The sequence below is a fragment of the Littorina saxatilis genome, linkage group LG9 (genome assembly GCF_037325665.1).
Source record: "Littorina saxatilis isolate snail1 linkage group LG9, US_GU_Lsax_2.0, whole genome shotgun sequence".
NCBI lineage: Eukaryota > Metazoa > Mollusca > Gastropoda > Littorinimorpha > Littorinidae > Littorina > Littorina saxatilis.
In genome coordinates this window covers 45,559,575-45,586,757 of record NC_090253.1, presented here as the reverse complement: position 1 = coordinate 45,586,757, position 27,183 = coordinate 45,559,575, and the positions used below count along the sequence as shown (strand labels likewise).

Sequence of the window (27,183 nt, the reverse complement as noted above, 5' to 3'; positions counted from 1 at the left end):
TGTACTGTGTGTAAAAGTCTGACAGTATCTGTGATGGTTTACGGGAGGCGCACTGTGCCTTTAAAATACCGTACTTTCCGGGTCATAAGGCGCGACTTTTTTCCTCGAGTTCGACCCCTGCGTCTTGTATAACGAAGCGCCTAATCCGTGTATGAAATACGAAAAAAATCAAAGAGACCGCCTAAGTACCAGTCAAACAACTTGTGATAATGCATGTTTCAGCTACTAGGTACTGCCCTGGCCAAGTTTCCTCGAGCTCTCAAGCCACCCAGCTATCACAATGGACCTGCCTTTGATCTCGCCGCACACACAGAGCACACATATTTCCACTCTGTTAAACTCGGTCACTGACCGGTCACTGACCCCGGTGCAGGAAGTGTTTCCTCTCTCAGATACATGTATGACAGGGGAACCACCTCTCATGGCAAAAACTGGGTCATTTCCACTCTGTATTCTTCCTTTGATGTGCGGCTTATTTTCATTCTTCGACCGTTTGTTACCGGTATACTTTTTCAATTTTGGTGCGCCCTATCGGCCCCCTGCGCCCAATGGGTGACTGGATTACAATTTTTGTTAAAAAGAAGGGGGTGCGCCTTATGCGCTGTAGCGCCTTGTCACCCGGAAAGTACGGTATTTCGAGTTGAAAAAAAAATCAATCATTTCAATTCAAGCAAAGTTTAAAAAAAAAACTTATTCTAATTTTTATTTTTAACTCAGATTCACACAGGCCTGCAACACAGCATCATCCATCCGGCGCAACCTAATGGTCTGCCTCTGAACAGCCCCACGCTGGCGGATAAGATGAAAGAAGGGGGTTATGCCACGCATATGGTGGGAAAATGGCATCTAGGCTTCTACAAACAGGAATACCTGCCAACGAATCGAGGCTTTGATTCGTACTATGGTGAGTTTGTGTGCGCATCAGTGTGTTTGGCTGCTCGGGTCACTCGGAGAATGAGGGATGGGGCGGGGGAGTAAGAGGGCGGTGTGTGTGTGTGTTAGTGTATTAGTGTGTGTGTGTGTGTGTGTGTGTGTGTGTGTGTGTGTGTGTGTGTGAGAGACTGTGCTTTCAAGTAATTGCATGTGTGTGCCCGGGAACGTAGAAGAAGAAGAAGCATGTGTATGTGTGTGTGTGTGTGTGTGTGTGTGTGTGAGACTGTGCTTTCAAGTAATTGCGTGTGTGTGCCCGTGTGTGTGCGTGTGTGCAGTGTGTGTGTGTGTGTGTGTGTGTGTGCTTGTGCGTCTGTGTGTGTGTATGTGTATGTGCGGGCGCGTGTGTGTGTGTCTGCCTGCCTGTCTGTCGCCTCTCTGTGTAAGCGTGTGCCCACAAAGGCGTGTTTGTGTGTGTGGCGGTGACATTGAGTTCCATTCTGGTCTATCAATATATGTATGCTTCCATGTACAATTTCCAGATACGCACATGCATGTATTCAGGCAGCCACCCTTCATCTTGTGGAGACCCTACTGTATTTATTCTGCAGGCTATCTGACGGGAGCGGAGGACTACCTTACACACAAACGTTCCGGCTTCTTAGACCTTCATGACAACCTTGACCCAGTTTTCAATGAAACGGGACACTACTCTGCCCAACTTTTCACACAGAAAGCGTCTGACGTCATCATGGCGCATGATTCCACGAAGGTCAGAAAGGGTTACGTTAGGGTGAAGGTCGTTTTAGGAGTAATCAAAACTAGAAGTTGACCTGCGGCTCGTGCGGGTCCGGCTGTGGTTGCTGTGCCTCCTCCTGCACCTGTTGCTCAACCGGTACCAGCACCTCGCCGGTCACAACGAATTGCTTGCATGCAAGGTAACAATTAACTTGATTTTATTTTTTGAATGATCGTTTACTCGGTAGGCTGAATTTGACTGATTCAGCTAAAGAACAATTCTACTAGTACTAGCATTCAACTGGGCTAAATAATGTTTTGCACATAAAACTCGCGAGTGTATCGTAACCCATGTGTATCGTTGCGATTTTTTTCCCCGTTTTCATCACATATTATTTCTGGAGATCAGTAAGGTCTGAGTAGTAGTCGGTTAAAAGTCCAAAGTTAAGCCCTCAGTGCCATTGGCCCGTAAAGCTACCTATTTACGATTTAGGCGCAGAAACCCCTACAATTGATGAACAGGAATTATGCTTGACACATACATTTTGGGTAATGAACTCGTATCTAACTCATGACGTGGTGATATAGTAAGATGCCTTTACTGTAAAGCCGTGAGCGAGAGTTTTTGTGAAGTGTTGAGCTTGTGCATACAAGAACACACATTGAAAGAGAAATCCTATATTATCAACTAAACGGATTGGTGGGGATGAAGGTTGCATTTTTGTATGGTAGTGTTGACATTGTGTTACTTTTTCTCAGTGGAGAAAATTTGATAAATGTAGCAATGTTTTCCCATGAAATTCCTGATTGTTTGCACTTTTATGTTTTTGACGCAGTACTTTGATCATATGTGAGACACTTTGTAAAATGCAGGCCTCACTTTTGATTTAGCAAAGCTGGTACTGATCACGAGAACATGTTTTTGTAACTGTCGATTTTCTCAGTGACATATGTGAAAGTCATAGGCAAAGTTTTCGCAATTTTTCTCTTTTTGGATAATCTAAGATGGTTTGATAAATTCAGCCCTTAGGCTTTCCTGTTTTTCTTAAAATCAGCGCGGCCGCTGATATGTAAAAGAGTTGGGGGGGATGTAGCAAAGTGCACTTCGCTACCCTAAACACTCTAATCATCGCATAGCGAAACAGCCTTGTGTACAGTACAAACGGGATACCCACCCCATAGCAGACGATACGATGCTGCGCGCACACCATTGCCGGCGCAAATTCTAATAAAATACCTTTCTTTATATATCTACCTAACTTCTATCTTTCAAAGTCCCTTTTATCTTTGATACGATCCTAATTATATTTAGGTTTGCATAGAAGTCACTGATTAGGCTGGATGGCTGCATATTATTGTGTTATTTACGATAATGCTTCGAACTGACCAAAGCGTCACTCTGACCTTGACCGGTTTTCATGTATCGTCGAGAGAAATTGATTCTCACAAACTCATCTTTGTCTTTTCAATCATTGTTTTGTCATTTTTGTATCACTATTACATATCCCGTACCTATGTTGCATATGATTTTAGTTTGTTTATAAGGATTTGGTTGTAATGAGTGATGCTTGGTTCCTCTGCAAAGATTGCTAATTTATGCAGACAGGTACTCGCGCAGGAATTTAGCCGATTCCATTTACTTTCGGACTTTACCGCTTCGTACTAAGTCAATGTATAATTTTCCCCCAAGTAACGCATATCATGATGTTTGTCTAGGGTTCTTCTTTTTATCTGTATGATTTATGAATTTGTCCATTATTCCAGTTTAGAGAGTTTTGTAATTTTCCGCACTGAAGTTGGTTCAGTGCCTTCACTAGGACCATTGTTTTTGCATCGTACTAAATAAATATAAGTTTTTACGAAATGTGATCTATTGCAATGGAAAGCTAAAGGTCGTAGCTTTAATTTGATGTATTGTTTGTTATGATTGGTTATGTATTTGTTTAAATAACGTAGGGTAAAGCAAGTGTAAGAAACACAGATTTCGTGTTTCTGGCCGTATTCAGGCGATTTTCATCGCCGCCGGACGGTGCTTTCTGTGCAGTCCGCGCCGGGGCTATAAGTATAGGCCGGACACCGGCATGAGTATGCATTCGCTCCTAGCAGCTGAACACGACACTACACTTGCTTTGCTGTCTACGGGTTTCGCCTTCGGCCTCTACGTTTCCTTGCATTGTTTTCTTGAATAAAAAGTTGAAACAAGACGCTTGGACTTGGGCTTCTACATCTACTACTACCCTTCCACTCCTCCACTACAATTATATCATTGAGCAGTGAGGTCATCGTCGTAGCAGTCTTTCCTCCCACAGCGCGAATAGTGTTTTTCATATCAAACAATCGTATTTACACAAAGATTAAAGGTTGACTCCCCCATATGCTGTTGAAATTTAGCATTTGAAAGGCGACTTTTGGTCTCTACTTGAAAAAAAAGCCGTATATTTACAGGGTAACGGTTGGGGGGGGGGGGGAAGAGAGAGGGGGGGGGGGTTGGGCTGGGGGACTTACAGAACCCAGGACACCCCCCCCTCCACCAACCACCCTAAGATCCTGCCCCGTAAGTTGCTTTTTCAATCGATATTGTACAGTTTTAATCATCACTGTGTGTTGTACAGAGCCCGTTATTCCTGTACCTGGCCTACCAGTCTGTGCACGGTCCTTTGGAAGTCCCCGAACACTACATGGAGCAATACCGTGACATCAAGGACACGAAGAGGAGAACGTATGCAGGTACAGCCAACAGACAGACACACAGGCAAACAGACACACAAACAGACATGCAGACCGGGACGGACACACTGTAAGGGAAACTTAGAGATAGGGTGACAGACAGACAGACAGATGAACTGACAGACAGACGGACAGAAAGACAAACAGAATGACGATGGGACAGACAAACAGACAGACAGACGAGCAGACAAGCAGAAACCAGGCTGATAGCCAAACAGACAGACCGACTGACAGACTTACTGTCAGACCCGACAGACAGGCGGACCGACAGACTTAGAGACAAGCCGACAGACATACGCACCGACGGAACGACTGCCAGACTGACTGAATGACGGACACACAGAGAGACGGTGGGATAGACACACGTTCAGACAAGTTCAGTTTGCTCCGATATCTGTTTCAGTTTTTGTGTATTGCTTTTGGTTTAATTCTTGGATTGTGGAGAAAACATGTGAATGGTTGTTTGGGAAACCTAAAAGAACAAGAAATTCCTCCGATAGGAAAAACACTCCCTATAAAGGGAAATAACCTTCTCAGTTGGTGGCAGTGAGAATGGTTATTTCCCTTTGACCAACGGGGGTGTGCCTCTATAAGTCGTTGTATAAGTTTAATCCACCAATAACTCCCTAACCGTGTGTTTGACTGGTCCCAATTTTTGTAAGGACCGTCTCAGGAATGTATAGAACCTGTTCACCAAGTTTGGTGACGATCGGTCCGTTCATTCTTGAGATCTATATGCGAACACAAACAAACACACAAACAAACACATCGAGTGAAACCTATACACACCCCTATACCGGGGGTGTAATTACATCTACATGGTGGTTAAAACAAAATTGTACTCATTTTCATGTTGCTCTGAAGGTTTTGTTTAAACGGTTTTCCACTTCATCTTCAGTCCATTAAACTTGAGTAAAGGTCGAGGAGACCATGAAGTGTATGAGGATATCAGTTTGGATGACGTTTATCAATGTACTGTGAGTCAGGAATCCATAAAATAGATTGGCTGTGTGTATAGATAATACTACTAATGCTGACACACATGTTCCTGTGCATAGTTTATGGATAACGTGTAGTTGGGAAGTTAAGAGTAGAAATAATTAGTATTTAGTGTAGGAGGAGGGTTGGGGGTGGGTAGGGAGGGGGTGGGTATGGTTTACTTTGAGCAGGTCGGTTTCAGTTTTAATAAAAAATTCTAGAGAATTGTGTATCTTATATTTGAGTCTTTCGTGTTTTAGACATTGATGCATTTAATAGTTTTAATGAGTTGCCTTTTGTTTTATCATTCTGGTGTTTATCTAGATGTGCTGTGTATCTTATAAGAAGTTCTTAAAAGTTCGAAGTTATTTTAGCATATAGGTTTTTTTTTATGGTCTTAACAGTTAAACATGTATTACGTTATCATTAAGATTCATGCTTTGTTAGCACTAAGCAGTTGTTTTAATCAGTCTGGTTTTTCTCTTGTTTTCATCTTATGAACATTCTAAATGTTAGACTAACTTATTGTCTTGTACAGAATAACAACTGTGTGAATGGTGCTATACTGAATGAAAGAGTGTGACATGAAGTTCTTGTACATCATTGTAAAGAGTGTGAATGACGTTTTAGTTTAGATGTCAAGCGCTTAGAGCAAGCCTTTTTAACGAAAGTTTTTGATTTAGCGCTATATAAATGTTCTTCTTCTTATTATTATTATTACTACATGGCTTGGTGTGTCTGATCAGATTTACACGAGTTGGTTTTTTAAATATTGAACTGCGAACGAAATCGAGATTTTCAATATTTAAAAAAGCAACGAGTGTAAATCTGGTACGACACACCAAGCCATGTAGTATTCATTTTATCCTACTTAATGTACTTACGTGTATTTTACTCAAAACGTCCCGCAGTCGACGCGTACAAATTAACGACTCTTATTTTGGAACCTCGATCTTTTCTAAAGCCTCGTGCAATCTTTCACGTCAAAGCAAAGAAACGTCACTTTAGAAAGTGTAGCGTGACGTGTTAGTTCTAAAAACTCTTCCAAGGGAAACAGTAGGCGCAAAAGTTTGTTTCCATAATGACGTTTGTCTTGGTGACTTTGGCATCATAAGCAGTGAAAAAGCAGGTCCCTGCCAGACTAGTTTGACTCGACCTCATTTACATGATACACACACGTGTGGTTTGAACGATATTGTTATCTCATGAGTGGTCTCTCTCACGTATGTAGAATACATTCTTTTTCTCGATGGATGGGATGTTGTTTTCAGGGATGGTGACGTGTATGGACGAAGGCATTGGAAATCTGACGTCGGCTTTGAAGACGGCTGGTCTGTGGGACAACACCGTGTTTATTTTCTCCACTGGTAAGGACCTGAGAGTGAATGAATCTATATAAGCCTATCTACAGCCGGAGATAATACCAAAGAGATGTCCACCCCTTTGCCCCCCCCCCTCCACCACGTGGGTAGAAAGCGATATTCTTGGTGGAAGAGATAACAATTTTCAGCTGTCTGAAGTAAAAACTTATTTAAAATTAATATTAAAAGTCCTACGGTTTTAAGCCATAAAGGACTTGAGTGTTTGTCCGCTTTCAAAAAAAAAATTAAAAAAATAAATAAGGAGAGGAGGGCAGGGGGTGGGGTTGAGATGATAATGCTCTGTGGAATTCGTTAAAATGAAAAGTAGTTAAGATGTTTCTTGGTAAGAATTATAAGTCTGTATTCTATATCTTGAATAACGGGTTTGTAAAATGATTTTTTATTCAAAACGAGTTAAAAGGTGGAGTAAAAACTTGTTAATGAGTGACGTAATAGACGAACTCCGTAAATACCTCAGTCGTGTTGTGAAAGAATGAATACTCTTGTTTTTATTGAGGCAAACATTCCACGCGTGCTCCTTGTCCACGTGTTTCAGATTCACCCCTCGCTGGTGACTCGCCTATATTGTCACGTGGGAAAGTTTGCCTCAATGAAAGCAAGAGTATTCACTCTTTCACTCTTTTATCATATTACGCTATTCAAGTCATATATAGGCAATATGTGGCCTGAGGACACTAAGGCCACACAAAAATAGTCTGTTTACGGTAACATAGGCCAACAAAATAGGGTCGGTAGGTCGGGATTTTTTTTTCTCCAAAAACCCCATATTTTTCAGTTATTTTGCCAAAAAACTAAGATTTAAAAAATATTTTGTTTTTTAATTTTTTGTTTCTTTTTCCCAAATGCCCCCAAAAAGTCTAGGGTCGCGCGAAAAAATAGGGTCGGTCGGGATACCGTAAACAGACTATTGTTTGTTGTTGGCCTAAGCCCCCAATAGTAACTCTTTCACAACCCATATATAATACAAACCCGACAGAGTTATTTCCGACTGAACATCGTCACTTTATTATGTTCCGAGTTATCACTGAACCCGCCCTGAAAGAGACTGACCGGCTTTCATGCGCTTTTTATATTTAGTCAAGTTTTGACTAAATATTTTAACATCGAGGGGGAATCGAAACGAGGGTCGTGGTGTATGTGCGTGTGTGTGTCTGTGTGTCTGTGTGAAATTTGACATGAGAGTTCCTGGGTATGAAATCCCCGAACGTTTTTTTCATTTTTTTGATAAATGTCTTTGATGACGTCATATCCGGCTTTTCGTGAAAGTTGAGGCGGCACTGTCACGCCCTCATTTTTCAACCAAATTGGTTGAAATTTTGGTCAAGTAATCTTCGACGAAGCCCGGGGTTCGGTATTGCATTTCAGCTTGGTGGCTTAAAAATTAATTAATGACTTTGGTCATTAAAAATCTGAAAATTGTAAAAAAAAAATAAAAATTTATAAAACGATCCAAATTTACGTTTATCTTATTCTCCATCATTTGCTGATTCCAAAAACATATAAATATGTTATATTCGGATTAAAAACAAGCTCTGAAAATTAAATATATAAAAATTATTATCAAATTTTTTTTTTCGAAATCAATTTAAAAACACTTTCATCTTATTCCTTGTCGGTTCCTGATTCCAAAAATATATAGATATGATATGTTTGGATTAAAAACACGCTCAGAAAGTTAAAACGAAGAGAGGTACAGAAAAGCGTGCTATGCAGCATAGCGTAACCACTACCCCGCTCGCGCGCTCTTCTTGTCAATTTCACTGCCTATGCCGTGAGCGGTGGACCACGAGTATACGGTCTTGCTGCGTTGCATTGCGTTCAGTTTCATTCTGTGAGTTCGACAGCTACTTGACTAAATATTGTATTTTCGCCTTACGCGACTTGTTGTGTTTAGTTTAGTTTAATTTAAAAAAAAGTCGCGTAAGGCGAAAATACAACATTTGTGACGGTCCACCACGAAACCAGTCTTAAGTCGCACCAGACGAAAGCGAGTTAGCGTGGGGAAAAGGCACTGAGGGTCTATCTGGGTGAAATTCACTTTTTTGCAGAAACGTGTTCTGTAGACCCCAAATTACATGACAACCAAACAAATATGCCAAAATCAATCGCTAAATAGTTAAATTATTGGATTTAAATGCAATACATTCATCAAAAAAGTCCAGCATGACATCAAAATGCCTCACTTTGACCGATAATTTGCTTAGTGTATCCCTGACAGGGCCCCAACAAGTTTGGTACCGTCGGAAAGCTTATTGCATCAGCTTTCCCGCCCTGCTGTGCAGTGGTTAAAAATACCCGTCCACTTCCTCCAAATAAGGAAATCGTGACGTAAACAAACTTTAAGATTGAACCAATCAGCTTTGTCTGCCTTCCAAAAAGGACTAGCAACGGCCTCCTCATTGGTCAAATCAGTCCAGGGGGAAGTAACACAGTTTGATTTCCGTTCGCTGAACGAAACCAAAACAATGACTGACGTACGCCGATTGACAGCGCTTCTCAACTGCGATTCGCTTGAAAATAACCGCGAACTCCAAGATTTGTTGTTGGATTTCTTTGCCGAAGACGTTGCTGGATTCAGTGACTCCGATTCTCATGCCGAAATATGTGACGCTTGCTGAATATGCGGACGAAGAGGAGACAGACCGTCCGCTCGTCAGTGTCAAAAACACCGTTGGCGTTTCTAATGGCACTGCATCAACTGCAAGAACACACGTAGTTGAGGCGAGTTGGAGAGGAGATGACTTTGTGATGGAGGTGCATGCTGCAGTTCGTTAATTGCAACAGGGCTGTGATGTGCTCGAGAGAACTCGCCTTCGTTGCTGCAAAGCCAATGGAACTGGCTGCAAACAGATTAAAGTTCCCGACGCTGCACCCAGAAATACTCGTCGTGGATGTATCACCCAGTTTGATCCGGAGGAAATTGTAGCTCTACAGCTCTCAGTGCAAGACATGTGACATGTATAAAGGTGAGGTTGGAGGTGGTGTCAACATTGATGTGCAAGAGCTTTTGTGGTGAACAGACTGTCACAGTGGAGGAGTTCCTGTGTTTGGGATCTACATTCTGATAGATAGGCTACGTATTCCTATTGGATGCCAACAGGCAACAAAGTGATTGATACAAGTAAGTTGATTTTGCTCAAGTGTTTGTCAAACTAATGGACAAAAACGTAGGTGAGATGCATGTAACCTCTTTATTCCTGATAATGACAGTGAAAATGTTTGCTGATGTGTATGACCTGTATTTGACTGTTTTCCTCCACATGTATGATGTAAACAAAGCCTTCAAAAATGGTGATAATTGTTCTTTTAACCCTTCGTTTTGCATTTAAATGATGCATGAAAGATCAAAGTACACTTGTGCAACATTTGGAAGGGTGAGGTTAATTTTCAACCCCCGTTGCTAAGGAAAATGTGAAGCTGGTGCCTTCCAAAACTTTCAAGCCCGATTTCTCAAAATGGCCGCCGGTCAACTTCTTTCATAAAAATGGCCGTAATATCGTTATTTATTGACCTAGAGCTTTAATTTTTTTTTCTAAACATCCAGGAAAGACTAACAATTTCAAAATAATAACTAACTCAAATCATCCAAATTTCGACTTAAGACTGATTTTGTGATGGACTGTCACATTTAGTCAAGTTGCTGTCGAACTCACAGAATGAAACTGAACGCAATGCGACGCAGCAAGACCGTATACTCGTAGCATCGTCAGTCCACCGCTCACGGCAAAGGCAGTGAAATTGACAAGAAGAGCGGGGTGGTAGTTGCGCTGAGAACGATAGCACGCTTTACTGTACCTCTCTTCGTTTTAAAGGCAGAGTAAGCCTCCCGTAAACCATCACAGATACGGTCAGACTTTTACACACAGTACAAACACCATTTCATTTAAACACTCACCAATTGAGAACATCCTAGGTGCCCTCCGTAAAGAGCGAACAATTTTCAAAGAATTTATTTTTGCGTGGTTTATCTTACCCCTGAGCCATCGTGAACCCGTGTGATCCAGTTTTCCCTTTTCACAATGCAGTCGTCATAGTCATTTGAATGCGACTCGACGTGAGCTTAGCTACAATAGCACGTTTTTTTTATGCACGAAACAACGGCTGTGGTTCACAAGAACTCTAGCGATGGCTTTTGACTGTTGAGAGGAACGGCGATTTGCACTGATAAACCGGCCGTCGTCTGCTACGACCCTTGCGTGACCCTGCTTCCGGGCTTTTCTTTTTTTAAACTTTCACAACTTCGAATTGTTCTGATCTTGTCTTGATGAAAAACGAATTCTTTTATGATTAAAGAATGTTTGTGTAACAAGCTGTCAATTTATTATTTAGATTTTAAAAGTTAGGTCTAGCGCAAAAACGAGGCGCTGTTGTTGTTAACGGAACAAGTCTACGAAAATAAATTCTTTGAAAATGTCTCACGCTCGACAGAAAGCAGCCAGGATGTTCCCGTTCGGTGAGCGTTCAAATGGAAGTATGCTTGTACTGTATTTAGACGCTCGGGGAGCTCTGAGATGGTTTACGGGAGGCTTACTGTGCCTTTAACTTTCTGAGCGTGTTTTTAATCCAAACATATCATATCTATATGTTTTTGGAATCAGGAACCGACAAGGAATAAGATGAAAGTGTTTTTAAATTGATTTCGACAATTTAATTTTGATAATAATTTTTATATATTTAATTTTCAGAACTTGTTTTTAATCCAAATATAACATATTTATATGTTTTTGGAATCAGCAAATGATAGAAAATAAGATGAACGTAAATTTGGATCGTTTTATAAAAGAAATATTTTTTTTACAATTTTCAGATTTTTAATGACCAAAGTCATTAATTAATTTTTAAGCCACCACGCTGAAATGCAATACCGAAGTCCGGGCTTTGTCGAAGATTACTTGACCAAAATTTCAACCAATTTGGTTGAAAAATGAGGGCGTGACAGTGCCCAGTAGTTTGGTCTCAATCGCTCTACACGCACGCACACACACACACACACACACACACACACACACACACACACACACACACACACACACACACACACACACACACACACACACACACACACACACACACACACACACACACACACACACACACACACACACACACACACACACACACACACACACACACACACACACACACACACACACACACACACACACACACACACACACACACACACACACACACACACACACACACACACACACACACACACACACACACACACACACACACACACACACACACACACACACACACACACACACACACACACACACACACACACACACACACACACACACACACACACACACACACACACACACACACACACACACACACACACACACACACACACACACACACACACACACACACACACACACACACACACACACACACACACACACACACACACACACACACACACACACACACACACACACACACACACACACACACACACACACACACACACACACACACACACACACACACACACACACACACACACACACACACACACACACACACACACACACACACACACACACACACACACACACACACACACACACACACACACACACACACACACACACACACACACACACACACACACACACACACACACACACACACACACACATACACACACACACCACGACCCTCGTCTCGATTCCCCCCTCGATGTTAAAACATTTCGTCATAACTTGACTAAATGTAACAAGTCGCGTAAGGCGAAAATACAATATTTAGTCAAGTAGCTGTCGAACTCACAGAATGAAACTGAACGCAATGCCATTTTTCAGCAAGACCGTATACTCGTAGCATCGTCAGTCCACCGCTCATGGCAAAGTCATCAAGAAACTGAAAAGTCACTTTGCTCGCTATGGCTCACCTTGTGTCCTCATCAGTGACAACGGCCCACAGTTCACCTCTGAGAACTTCAAGAAGTTCTCCAGTGATTTCGACTTTGAACATCGAACTTCAAGCCCATACAACAGCAAAGCAAATGGCAAAGCTGAGTCAGCCGTTAAAACGGCAAAGTCACTGCTGTGAAAAAACCAAGATGGAGATCAGTTCTTGGCCCTGTTGAACCACAGAAACACTCCCAGCCAGGCGACGGGAACCAGCCCTGCACAACGATTCCTGAATAGACGTACAAGAACACTCCTCCCCACCACTCAGACGCTCCTGAAGCCCAAACTCGACCACGAAGCAAAGGACAAGCTGATCCTGAGCCAGAAAAAGCAGAAGAGAAACTTTGACAAACATTCGAAAGACCTCCCAACTCTTGAAGAAGGTGACTCCGTCAGACTGCAACCCTTTCGTCTTGGCGAAAAGAAATGGAAACAAGTCGCGTAAGGCGAAATTACAATATTTAGTCAAGTAGCTGTCGAACTCACAGAATGAAACTGAACGCAATGCAACGCAGCAAGACCGTATACTCGTAGTCCACCGCTGACGGCATAGGCAGTGAAATTGACAAGAAGAGCGGGGTAGTAGTTGCGCTAAGAAGGATAGCACGCTTTTCTGTACCTCTCTTTGTTTTAACTTTCTGAGCGTGTTTTTAATCCAAACATATCATATCTATATGTTTTTGGAATCAGGAACCGACAAGGAATAAGATGAAAGTGTTTTTAAATTGATTTGGACACTTTAATTTTGATAATAATTTTTATATATTTAATTTTCAGAGCTTGTTTTTAATCCGAATATAACATATTTATATGTTTTTGGAATCAGCAAATGATGGAGAATAAGATAAACGTAAATTTGGATCGTTTTATAAATTTTTATTTTTTTTTTACAATTTTCCGATTTTTAATGACCAAAGTCATTAATTAATTTTTAAGCCACCAAGCTGAAATGCAATACCGAAGTCCGGGATTCGTCGAAGATTACTTGACCAAAACTTCAACCAATTTGGTTGAAAAATGAGGGCGTGACAGTGCCGCCTCAACTTTCACGAAAAGCCGGATATGACGTCATCAAAGACATTTATCAAAAAAATGAAAAAAACGTTCGGGGATTTCATACCCAGAAACTCTCATGTCAAATTTCATAAAGATCTGTCCAGTAGTTTAGTCTGAATCGCTCTACACACACACACACACACACACACACACACGCACAGACAGACACACATACACCACGACCCTCGTTTCGATTCCCCCTCGATGTTAAAATATTTAGTCAAAACTTGACTAAATATAAAAAGGAGTTGTCGCTCGACGATTGGACGACCGCTCCTATGAAGTTGAAGCTGACGGCGCACTCTACCGCCGGAACAGAGTACATCTTCGACATACTCTGAATCCTCCTGCGGCAGCCGTCCCTGATCCCAACCCTTCTTCAACGCCCTCCTCCAGCCAGAAGTCCACAAAGACGACCCCTTCAGAGCCAGGCCTACCAGCAGCATCGCCTGACAAAGTCCGCCCATCAGGGACACCATCACCAGATAGAGTCCGCCTGCCAGGGACACCGACGGCGACCACCGCTCAACCCTGTTCCGGAGCTCCAACTACACCATGCAGCTCCCGAATTCCAATACGCCGTTCGAATCGCGAGATCAAATTGAATCGTTCGAAAGACTTTGTGTACAATTAACACTGAATGACTGAAGTGCCCTTGGGCGTACACAGACAATGCACCGCGTCGCATCTCGTTCGTTCGACAATCGCGTCGCGTATCTCGTTCGACAATCGCGTCGCGTTTTTCGTCCTCGGTCTCGTTTTCTATCTCCCTCTCGATCGCGTTTTGTTATTTTTTTTCCCTTCTATTTTCGTTTTCGTTCCTATGTTGTTATTTTGTTCTTTTTTTTTTTAAACGAAAGGGGATGTTGCATTATGCACATCTGTCCGTGCACCCCTCTGGACATTAGTCTAGGGGAAGTAACCATATAGTACTTCCTCTTCCTGTCTGGCTTGTAACATGGCGACAGTAAACGTGCAACTGACAGATTCATCTTGTCTCCTGTTGTCTGAATGATGAGAGAAAACATAACACAGTGAAATTGACAAGAAGAGCGGGGTAGTAGTTGCGCTAAGAAGGGGTCAAGGTCAAGTCGCCTAGCAGGCAGACTAATCTTCGCTCCACCTTTCTTGTTTGTTTTCATCTTCTGTGAGTGTTTGTAGTGACTGAAAGTTTGTATACTGTTTTGCAATGGATCGATCAGCCTTTCTCTGGATTCTAAATTCCCCACCATCGCTTCGACTAGCCATGTTTGCCGTTTGCATTCTGGTAAGACTTTCTCTTCTGTCCCTTCAGTATACCGTTCACCGTACGCCATGTTTTTCATCGTGTGTGCCGCACGTGCACAACTCACCAAATCGCTTGATACCGAACGCTGCCCCGACACCCACCGAGACCTTTGACCCCTGCCACGCGCGCTGGCCCTCTCAACCGCTCTTTCGTCGCTATACGCGCGAGCAGCTGACGGCAAAGAAAAGCACAGGCGCCTGCCTTGACCCTGATTTAATAACACGACTACGCTGTCTCTCCATTGGATACAATCTGCCTCGATCTAAGCGACCCTGTCGCGGAGACAGAAGGAAACGCCATAGCATCAGTGTTATCACCACTCGACCCCTCGTTCATCCACCCACCCCCTCGTCGTTGACCCCCACCACATCTCAAACTCTTAGTTCCTCAATCCAGAATCCCTCCACGTCGTCTGTCAACTATGAAAACCTGATCAAAATTCCTCTTCAGAAAACACAATCTCCAAACAAACTTTGTGTATGCTCACACAATGCTCAATCTGTCGGCCCTGCTTCCAAACGAACAGAGATAACCAACTTCATAACAGATAACCACGTCGACGTCATGCTCTTAACAGAAACGTGGCTGCGTGTTGCTGGTGATGAAGCGAAGTGCGCGGACCTGGCTCCGACCGGCTACAGCCTACATTCCTTCCCCCGTCCCCAACGCGATGGCGGGAACCCCACACGTGGTGGTGGCCTCGCCTTCATCGTCACGAACAGCATCCACCAGCACTCCTCCACCAACCTTACCTTCCCCTTCCCCCACTCGTCCTTCGAGGTCGCACAGCTAACCTTCGACATCAACCACAAACGGATAAATTGTTTCTGTGTATACCGTCCCCCACCAAGTAAGAAAAACCAACTTAAAGACTCTGATTTCTTTGAAGAGCTACCTGATTTTCTTGAGTACTGTTGCAACCTCAGCGGTAGTCTACTGATCGCTGGGGACTTCAACTTTCACTATGAAGATGTGAATAATGCAAATGCAAACAAGCTCCGTGACTTAATCGAAATCTTCAGTCTGCTACAGGCGGTGGATAAGCCGACTCACAAGCACGGTCATACACTGGACCTTATCCTCCATAGAGAAAGTGATAACCTTGTGCACTCTACCCGTCTGTGTCATGACCTGTCATCGGATCATACATCCCTTCTCTGCAGCCTCAGTGTTCCCAAACCCACCCCACTTCCACAGTTCAAGTCCATCCGGAACATCAACAAGATCAGACCTCTTGACTTTGCTCGAGACCTGGCTGACTCCATTACACCTGACACCTCCCTTCCCGACCTAAATCTTCACCTCCGACAGACCCTGGACAAGCATGCCCCTGTACGCCAGATACAGGTGCGGCAGCAACGCAAGCCAACTCCATGGTTCAACTCCATTTCCACAGAGCTCACTGAACTAAAACGACATCGTCGTCAGTCTGAGCGTCGCTGGCTAGCTTCTAAACTAACAGTCCACAAGCAGATCTACGAAACAGCGAAGCAGAAAGTGACTGATCTCGTCCAAGGTGCGAAGACTGCCTTCTACTCTGCTCGCGTCTCTGCTAGCAGCTCGTGTAAAGAACTCTACAGAAACATGAACACGATTCTGGGCAAAGTACAAAAGGTCATCCTTCCATTAACGATCCCGACTACTGAACTTCCAACTGCATTCTCGGACTTCTTTCTTCAAAAGATCGTGTCCATTCGAGACAGTTTCCCCCAGCCCTCACTCAGCAACGTCACCACTGAGACGTACACTGGTTCTCCATTGTTTAACTTTACACCAGTGTCCGAAAAGTTTGTTCTAGAGACTCTTCAAAAGTCTGCAAAAAAGTCGTGTGAGCTAGACCCGATTCCATCAAAACTTTTCCACGACAATCTCGAAACCCTTCTGCCCACCATTACAAACATTGTAAATGAATCACTGACCACTGGTACTGTCCCTTCTAGTTTCAAAGAGGCAGTTGTAAAACCCATTCTAAAGAAAGCCTCACTAGATCCTAACCAACTGAAGAACTATAGACCTATCTCAAATCTTCCCTTCCTTTCTAAGCTTCTTGAAAAAATCGTTCTCCACCAACTTGCTTCCCATCTCTCTTGTAACAATCTCCTGAGCCCTCACCAGTCTGCTTACCGTCCAGGACACAGTACAGAGACCGCTATTCTACGCGTAGTAAATGATCTCTTAGTCTCCCTTGATGAAGATAAAGTTTCGGTTCTTCTACTTTTGGACCTTTCGGCTGCGTTCGATACCATCGATCACGAAATTCTTCTCCGTCGGTTGGAGCAGGCTTTTGGCATTCGCAATACCGCACTTCAGTGGTTTCGGTCTTATCTAACTGAGAGAAAGCAGTTTGTTCTTGTTGGTGACCACCAGTCAGCCACAGTTCCCCTTGAGTTTGGCGTCCCACAAGGCTCTGTGCTGGGTCCTGTCCTTTTTATTCTCTATACAACTCCTCTGTCCAATGTAATCTCGACTCATTCCGTCGAGCATGAAATGTTCGCAGACGACACACAACTATACAAATCAGAATCACCTGAAAACATTCCTAACCTCCTTCACTCTCTAGACATCTGTACTTCAACTGTTAAAACATGGATGTCAGAAAATAAACTTAAACTGAATGACGATAAGACCGAGGCGATGTGTTTCTCAAAATCCAAAAAAACTCACTCTCTTCCAAAAGCAGTAACACTCGGTGCTGTTAGCATTGATTTTGCAGATAAAGTCCGCGATCTTGGAGTCATTATTGACCGCGATCTGACTATGAAACAGCATGTCACCAAAACCTGCCAGGCCGCATACATTGAGTTGAAAAGGATTAGTTCAGTCCGCTCTTGTCTGACTGAAGAGGCCACCAAAACACTAATTTCTTCGTGTGTGCTATCTAGAATAGACTTTTGTAATTCAGTACTAATCGGTAGCCCCCAGACTATCATCCAACCACTGCAAAGGGTTCAACATTCAGCTGCAAGATTAATTTGTAAATCCTCCAAGAAGCAACCTTGTACTCCCCTTTTGAAATATCTGCACTGGCTTCCGGTCAATCAAAGAATTAAGTACAAAAGCTCGTGTCTCTGTTTTAAAATCATCACTGGTTCTGCACCTTTATATCTGTCTGAACTCGTAAACCTGTACGTCCCTTCCAGATCGCTGCGCTCTGCCGCTGACACTCGAATGTTCCGAATTCCAACAAAAAAAAGAAAAGTACATGGACAACGCGCATTTTCATTTGCTGCTGTTAAAACATGGAACTCCCTTCCTTATTCTGTCAGACATAGTCCATCCTATTCTTCTTTTAGATCAAATCTGAAAACGCACCTGTTCACACAGCATTTTCTAGACTAACCAGTAACTCCCAAACTGTCTGGTGACCCCTGCAGCAGCCAGTGATCTGGAAATCGTGTGCTGCTACTTTTTTCTCTTTTCCTTGTGCAAACTACAAATCGGTTTATCTAGTCAGATAAATGGATGTGCATAAGCACGAGCTTGGTTTTGTGATTATATCTGCGGCTTTTTTGTGTGTACGCCATGTATGCAGATTGTGTAGGTATATTAGTATTCATGTGTGAGTGCATGTGTATGTGTTGTATGTATGTGTGTGCGCCTGTCTGTATGCGTGTGTGTGTGTTTGTGTGCGTGTGTGTGTGTGTGTGTGTGTGAACGTGTGTCTGTGTGTCTGTGTGTATCTGTGAATGTGTGTGGTCATAGCATGTGTGTGTGTATGCGCACGCGTATGTGCGTGCGCACGCGTGTGTTTGTTTGCGACTGCATGGATTTAAACGATGAATTTGCTTTTGTACTCCTGTTCTTTTTGTGTATTAATGCTGTATTTTGGTTTTGTACATGTGTATAGCAATGTCATTGTAAAGCGCTTAGAGCTTCTAGGTAAGCGCTCTATAAGTTTCCATTATTATTATTATTATTAAGAAGGATAGCACGCTTTTCTGTACCTCTCTTTGTTTTAACTTTCTGAGCGTGTTTTTAATCCAAACATATCATATCTATATGTTTTTGGAATCAGGAACCGACAAGGAATAAGATGAAAGTGTTTTTAAATTGATTTCGACAATTTAATTTTGATAATAATTTTTATATATTTAATTTTCAGAGCTTGTTTTTAATCCAAATATAACATATTTATATGTTTTTGGAATCAGAAAATTATGGAGAATAAGATGAACGTAAATTTGGATCGTTTTATCAATTTTTATTTTTTTTTACAATTTTCAGATTTTTAAAGTCATTAATTAATTTTTAAGCCACCAAGCTGAAATGCAATACCGAAGTCCGGGCTTCGTCGAAGATTACTTGACCAAAATTTCAACCAATTTGGTTGAAAAATGAGGGCGTGACAGTGCCGCCTCAACTTTCACGAAAAGCCGGATATGACGTCATCAAAGACATTTATCAAAAAAATGAAACAAAAAGTTCGGGGATTTCATACCCAGGAACTCTCATGTCAAATTTCATAAAGATCGGTCCAGTAGTTTAGTCTGAATCGCTCTACACGCACACACAGACAGACAGACACACACACATACACCACGACCCTCGTTTCGATTCCTCCTCGATGTTAAAATATTTAGTCAAAACTTGACTAAATATAACAAGTCGCGTAAGGCGAAAATACAATATTTAGTCAAGTAGCTGTCGAACTCACAGAATGAAACTGAACGCAATGCCATTTTACTCGTAGCATCGTCAGGCCACCGCTCATGGCAAAGGCAGTGAAATTGACAAGAAGAGCGGGGTAGTAGTTGCGCTAAGAAGGATAGCACGCTTTTCTGTACCTCTCTTTGTTTTAACTTTCTGAGCGTGTTTTTAATCCAAACATATCATATCTATATGTTTTTGGAATCAGGAACCGACAAGGAATAAGATGAAAGTGTTTTTAAATTGATTTGGACAATTTAATTTTGATAATAATTTTTATATATTTAATTTTCAGAGCTTGTTTTTAATCCGAATATAACATATTTATATGTTTTTGGAATCAGCAAATGATGGAGAATAAGATAAACGTAAATTTGGATCGTTTTATAAATTTTTATTTATTTTTACAATTTTCCGATTTTTAATGACCAAAGTCATTAATTAATATTTAAGCCACCAAGCTGAAATGCAATACCGAACCCCGGGCTTCGTCGAAGATTACTTGACCAAAATTTCAACCAATTTGGTTGAAAAATGAGGGCGTGACAGTGCCGCCTCAACTTTCACGAAAAGCCGGATATGACGTCATCAAAGACATTTATCAAAAAAATGAAAAAAAAACGTTCGGGGATTTCATACCCAGGAACTCTCATGTCAAATTTCATAAAGATCGGTCCAGTAGTTTAGTCTGAATCGCTCTACACGCACACACAGACAGACAGACACACACACATACACCACGACCCTCGTTTCGATTCCTCCTCGATGTTAAAATATTTAGTCAAAACTTGACTAAATATAAAAATGAAGCAGAGCGCTGTTTAGAGATCTGATAACCAAAGGGAAGTAAGCGCTCTAAATGCATTCGACATGTGTAATGGAGGAGGATGAAAGTCACTTGTTCATTTCAATGCTTGTTATTCTCTCAGGTGCGAGGAGATTGGTTCCGGATAACTCTCGCTTACTCCATTTCACCATTATGTCGTATGCATTTCGAGCGCTTTTTACTTCCCGTTGGTTATTAGTTTAGTTTAGTTTGTGGTGACAAATGTAGTAGGCCGTAAAGCCTATATAAATCATCCAATCCCATCAATATTTGTGGACCGGCACGGTTGGCCTAGTGTTAAGGCGTCCGCCCCGTGATCGGGAGGTCGTGGGTTCGAACCCCGGCCGGGTCATACCTAAGACTTTAAAATTGGCAATCTAGTGGCTGCTCCGCCTGGCGTCTGGCATTATGGGGTTAGTGCTAGGACTGGTTGGTCCGGTGTCAGAATAATGTGACTGGGTGAGACATGAAGCCTGTGCTGCGACTTCTGTCTTGTGTGTGGCGCACGTTATATGTCAAAGCAGCACCGCCCTGATATGGCCCTTCGTGGTCGGCTGGGCGTTAAGCAAACAAACAAACAAACAAAATCAATATTTGTTCAGCGTTGTGTTTCAGACAACGGGGGCCAGATATACGAGGGAGGCAACAATTACCCCCTGAGGGGGTGGAAGGGGTCGCTGTGGGAGGGGGGGCTGCACGGGGTGGGCTTCGTGCACAGCCCCCTCCTGCACAAACAGGGCTACGTCAACAGGGCTCTCATCCACGTCTCTGATTGGTTCCCCACGATAGTCGGGCTGGCCAGGGGTTTTTTGAACGGAACCCTGCCTCTGGATGGGTTCGACCAGTGGAGAACGATCAGGTTCGTGTTGTGATAGTGAAGTTTAATGAAGATCGGTCTGGTAGTTTTCTCGTAATCGCTTTATGCACGCACGCATGCACGCACGCACACACACGGATCCTGAAGAACGCCACGATCTGTCGGACTCTCTGCCCGAGGTGGTGCAGCAGCTCTTGAACACAATGAGCTTTTTTGTTTTATTATTTTAGGCAGCTATGCAACGTGTTCTTCTCACTGGGTCCGTACCTTCTGTTTGTGTGCAGCAAAGACGCACCTAGCCCTCGTAAGGAATTGCTGCACAACATCGACATTCTTTACGGTCGCAGCGGCAGCCCGCGCTACCCGGATACTTTCGACACCCGTATCCGAGCTGCTCTCCGGGTGGGAGACTATAAGCTTATCACCGGAAACCCAGGTAATCCGTCCGAGCATTTGAATGTGTTGTTGTAAGTTTACTGTTACGTTATTGTGCTAGGAAGTAATTGATGTTATATTAAATAGTATGTTTTTATTCATAGTTAATATGTAAAGCGCGGAGAGCATAGATTACTGTGGTTCGTGCTATATATAAGCTGTTATCATTATTTGTATTCCATCTTAATGTATTTCGCTGTTGTCCGAAATGTTACCTCTTTCTTGTTCTTCTGTTGTTGTTGTTTGTGTGTCGTGTGTAGTGTGTGGTGTATAGTGTGTGTGTGTGTGTGTGTGTGTGTGTGTGTGTGTGTGTGTGTGTGTGTGTGTGTGTATGTGTGTGAAGGGAATTGAATCGAGTTGAGTGACATTGAAATCATATTCAAGGGTGCTGAGATTTTTTAAAACATTCAGTGCGTTTTAATTATATTTGTTAATAGGTTTTCTTTTTATTCATATTTATATCTATATCCTTGACAACTTATATTAACGCTAGAGCTTTGAAACTTTGCACACTTCTAGGGTGTGATGATTTCCCTACATGACCCCAGTTTGATTGACCCTCGTGTAAACTTTCTTTCTTGTTGCCAGGCAACAGCTCCTGGATCCCCCCACCTGAGCTTCAAGACCTCCGCGACACCACGGACGCCAGTACCGGGAAGCCAGCCAACCACCCAGATTCAGATCACCGCTTGCTCTTCCGCCCTTCGGATCAGAACGTCTGGCTCTTCAACATCACCGCGGATCCTGAAGAACGCCACGATCTGTCGGACTCTCTGCCCGAGGTGGTGCAGCAGCTCTTGAGCAGACTGCTGTACTACAATTCCACGGTCGTCCCGCCTCGCTTCCCTAAAGAAGACCCCAACGCCAGTCCCGGAAAGCACGGGGGAGTGTGGGGGCCGTGGGAGTAGAGAGGTGGTGGTAGGGGGAAGGGAATGGGAAGGTGGGGTAGGTCTAGTCCAGAGAAGACCCCAACGCCAGTCCCGGAAAGCACGGGGAGTTTGGGAGTCGTGGGAGTAGGAGGGCGTAGGGTGGTGGTAGGGGTTCCCAAGGGGGCCGTCGGGACAACAAAGTTCTATCTTTTGCTTGTAATATTTGTTTGTGTGAAATGTTGAATTTTAAACTGTGAAAATTGCACTGCGACTACTGTTTGGTGGTGAGCAATCGCTATAGAAGAACGTTTTCTTTCTTCAAATGTATTATTTATCCCCGAGTACGCAGTACTAGGGTCCAACAGACTTTAATCCCCGAGTACGCAGTACTAGGGTCCAGCAGACTTTAATTGTGTGTCTGTCTGTGTATCTGTCTGTCTGTCTGTCTGTCTGTCTGGACTTAACAGCTTATTGCTGGGAAACTACTGGGCGCAGTTCGTTCAAAAGTTGATACACTAACTTGATAATAGGTCCGATTGATCGTATTAAAACTTCATAATGTTACCTGGGACCTAAATGCGAAATAGTTCACCAAAACGACTCTTAACGGGGGAAGTTTTTGCGGTGGGAGGCTGGTCGCTTTGCGAACAGCCTGAACTAAAGGGGAGACTTGGGCGGCCTCAGCCAACACGTCACGCAGTGACGAGAAAAGCATGATTTGCAAGCCAGACAACGATTCGAGATATGGTCTCGGCAAAGAAATTACAATGCAGGGTTTGGTCTCGGTGAAAGAAACTGAAACTGAAACTGAAACTGAAACGAGAGACAGAGAGCACGAGAGAGTCTATGGCCAAAGTGATCCGGGTTCGATTCCCGGCATGGGCGGTCTATTTTTTTTTTTAAATTCTTGTTTACTGTTGTTTATTATGAACGTTTTAATGTTTTATTTTACTCTAATAGTTTTTTTAATTGTGTAAAATAAATAAATAATGTTTTTAATTTTTTTTTAATCCAAGTGATCCGGGTTCGATTCCCGGCATGGGCGGTCAAATTTTTTTTTTTTTTAATTCTTGTTTACTATTGTTTATTATGAACGTTTTAATGTTTTATTTTACTCTAATAATTTTTTTAATTGTGTAAAATAAATAAATTTTTTTTTTAATTTTTTTTTTAAATCCACGTGCACAAGACAAAAAACTTTCATACTGGGGGAGCGAGCCAGTCTGAAGAGTACTCGGGTCCAGCGCCAGCGTTTTTTATTGTGTGTCTGTCTGTCTGTCTGTGTATCTGTGTGTGTGTCTGTCTCGACTTAACAGCTTATTGCTGGGAAACTACTGGGCGCAGTTCGTTCAAAAGTTGATTCACTAACTTGATAATAGGTCCGATTGATCGTATTAAACCTTCATAATGTTACCTGGGACCTAAATGCGAAATAATCCACAGAAACGACTCTTGGCGGTGGGCGCAATTCGCGGTGGGATAGAACTGCCGTGCGGTTAAAGACTTACTGGGGCAGTGGACAATTATGCATGGAATCAGTCACTAAACACGAATACAATACTAATTTCAAGAAACAAAATTAATATTCGCCACGGATCACCCGTTATCGGCATTGAAAGTTGGACAAATTTACCTGTAATCAATTCCAAGGAAAGATAATGAACGTTTTACAGCATGACTTACGTCCCTTTTCTTGTGACGTATGAGATATGAGTTAAAATGGCGACCAACGTGATTTTAGACTGTGAAGATGAGTTTGAAGAGAATGATAGTGGGTCTAGTTTTAGTTCCACATCGAGTTTCGAGGACGGGGACGAATGTTCACCGGCAGAAGAATCATGTGAAGTGATTGGGTTTAACTTTGAGCCTTCCACCGACGAGGAAAGTGACGAGGAAGACCCGACACAAGACATTCGTCGGCTGCTTTCCACAGATTGGTAAGCATTGACTGATTGAGTGATCGAGTGATTAATGATAAGTTTTTAGCATCAATATATACTACCTAATTGTGTTCATTAACTTTCCGTTTATAACTGGGCGTTGTAGTGTAATCAGTCATTCTGTAGACGCCCCCATTGAAACCTGTGTGTAAACCTGGTTGTGTAAAAGTTGCAGATTGAGAACAAGTGACATCTTGTCCTTGATCATGGCTACTGAAGCAGAAGAAGCTCTATCTATCAGACCACGTTTATCACTTTATGAGCAACACAAAAACAATCGTAGCAAAATATTCATGAAAATAACAAAATATTCATGAAAATAGCTGTCTTGCGTGAAGTTTTCACAAAGAGTTGAATGAAAGGAATACATGTGATGTAGCCTAACTTTTGCGATTGGAAATACTTATCCCAGCGAAGCTGGAGGTATCCCGTGAACGCTATACTGTAATCGATTTGAGAAATGTGCACACCGAATAATACATGATAAAGAAGGATTCGTTGTGCCCGGCTACGTGCTACAGTTGGAGATGGAAGTTCACCAAAAATGGGGACCATACTAACAAAAATACGGTGGGTAAAATAGGCGCCCCCATTTTTTCAGCAAACGCCACCCCAGGCCGCTTTGGACGGGTAGAAATTCCGTAGTTTCCAAGTCTATGGATAAAGCTCGCGTAAGAAGAATACGTCACGGTCGAAAGTCTTTGACGTCAATTAATGCATCATGACGTCATGCCTCCCTGTAGTCTTTCTCTCTCGCGCAGTGTGTGTGTTTGTGTTCATTTTGTGCACATGTGTTAGTGTTACTGTCTGTGTGTGTGTGTGTGTGTGTGTGTGTGTGTGTGTGTGTGTGTATTTGTGTGTGTGTGTGTGTGTGTGTGTGTGCGCACGCGTGCATGAGTCTGTACTCGTATGTGTGTGGTGTGTGTGTATTTGTGTGTGTGTGGGTGTGTGTGTGTGTGCGTGCGCACGCGTGCATGAGTCTGTACTCGTGTGTGTGTAAGTGTGTGTGTGGGAATAAGTGTATGTGTGTGCGTGTATGTGTGTTTGTTTGTAAAGGTGTGCATGTCCGTCTGTCCATATGTGCGTATGGGTGTGTGTTTTGTGTGTATGAAGTTTTTTTGTTAGAGAGTGAGTGTGTGTGTGTGTGAATGTGTGTGTGTGTGACTTGGTGTGTATGTGTGTGTGTGTGTCACTGTTTGAGAGAGAGAGAGAGTGTGTATGTGTGAATGTGTGTGTGCATGAGTTTGTGTGTATGTTTGTGTGTGTATGAGTGTGTATATGTGTTTGTTTGTAAAGGTGTGTGTGTCCGACTGTCTATGTGCGTATTTGTTTGTTTGCTCAACGCCCAGCCGACCACGAAGGGCCATATCAGGGCGGTGCTGCTTTGACATATAACGTGCGCCACACACAAGACAGAAGTCGCAGCACAGGCTTCATATCTCACCCAGTCACATTATTCTGACACCCGAAAAACCAGTCCTAGCACTAACCCCATAATGCCAGACGCCAGGCGGAGCAGCCACTAGATTGCCAATTTTAAAGTCTTAGGTATGACCCGGCCGGGGTTCGAACCCACGACCTCCCGATCACGGGGCGGACGCCTTACCACAAGGCCAACCGTGCCGGTCTATGTGCGTATAAGTGTGTGTTATGTGTGTATGAGATTTGTGTCAGTCAATATGTGTGTGTGTGGGTGTGTGGGTGTGTGTGCGGGCGTATGTACAGTGTGTGTGTGTGTGAGTGTGGGTGTTTGTTTGTTTGTTTGCTTAACGCCCAGCCGACCACGAAGGGCCATATCAGGGCGGTGCTGCTTTGACATTTAACGTGCGCCACACACAAGACAGAAGTCGCAGCACAGGCTTCATGTCTCACCCAGTCACATTATTCTGACACCGGACCAACCGGAGTGTGTGTGTGTGTGAATGTGTGTGTGCATGAGTTTGTGTGTATGTTTGTGTGTGTATGAGTGTGTATATGTGTTTGTTTGTAAAGGTGTGTGTGTCCGTCTGTCTATGTGCGTATTTGTTTGTTTGTTTCCATAATTATCAGGGCGGTGCTGCTTTGAGATATAACATGCGCCACACAAAAGGCAGAAGTCGCAGCACAGGCTTCATGTCTCACCCAGTCACATTATTCTGACACCGGACCAACCAGTCCTAGCATGCACTAACCCCATAATGCCAGCCGCCAGGCGGAGCACCCACTAGATTGCCAATTTTAAAGTCTTATGTATGACCCGGCCTGGGTTCTAACCCACGACCTCCCGATCACGGGGCGGACGCCTTACCACTAGGCCAACCGTGTATGTGCGTATGATTGTGTGTATGAGATTTGTGTGAGTCAATGTGTGTGTCTGTGTCTGTGGGTGTGTGCGTGCGTACATGCGTGCGTATGTACATGTGTGTTGTGTGTGTGTGTGTTTGTGTGGGTGTGTGTCTGTTTGTATAAGAGATAAAGAGAGAGAGAGAGAGAGAGAGAGAGAGAGAGAGAGAGTGGGTGGGTGGGTTGGTTTGTGTTTGTGCGTGTGCGTAAGTGTATGTATGTGTGTTTGTTTGTAAAGGTGTGTATGTCCGTCTGTCTATATGTGCGTATGGGTGTGTTTTGTGTGTACAGTGAAGTGTGTGTGAGAGAGTGAGTGAGTGCGTGTGAGTGAGTGTGTATGTGTGTACGTGTGTAACGT

General features: G+C 43.1%; 2 protein-coding genes across 2 annotated transcripts in view; one reads left to right on the top strand and one right to left on the bottom strand.

Moving 5' to 3' along the window:
• Positions 1-23,725, top strand: part of LOC138976218 (arylsulfatase B-like) — a 27,154-nt gene extending 3,429 nt beyond the window's left edge. The window contains exons 3-9 of the mRNA XM_070349053.1: positions 718-904; positions 1,482-1,642; positions 4,221-4,335; positions 6,585-6,680; positions 21,058-21,301; positions 21,544-21,695; positions 22,283-23,725. Of these exons, the coding sequence (XP_070205154.1) occupies positions 718-904; positions 1,482-1,642; positions 4,221-4,335; positions 6,585-6,680; positions 21,058-21,301; positions 21,544-21,695; positions 22,283-22,602 (1,275 nt within the window). The 3' untranslated portion in view covers positions 22,603-23,725. The remainder of the gene's footprint in view (positions 1-717; positions 905-1,481; positions 1,643-4,220; positions 4,336-6,584; positions 6,681-21,057; positions 21,302-21,543; positions 21,696-22,282) is intronic.
• The window catches only part of LOC138976223 (centromere protein M-like), a 145,342-nt gene that overhangs the window by 24,918 nt on the left and 93,241 nt on the right, over positions 1-27,183 (bottom strand). The window lies entirely within an intron of this gene.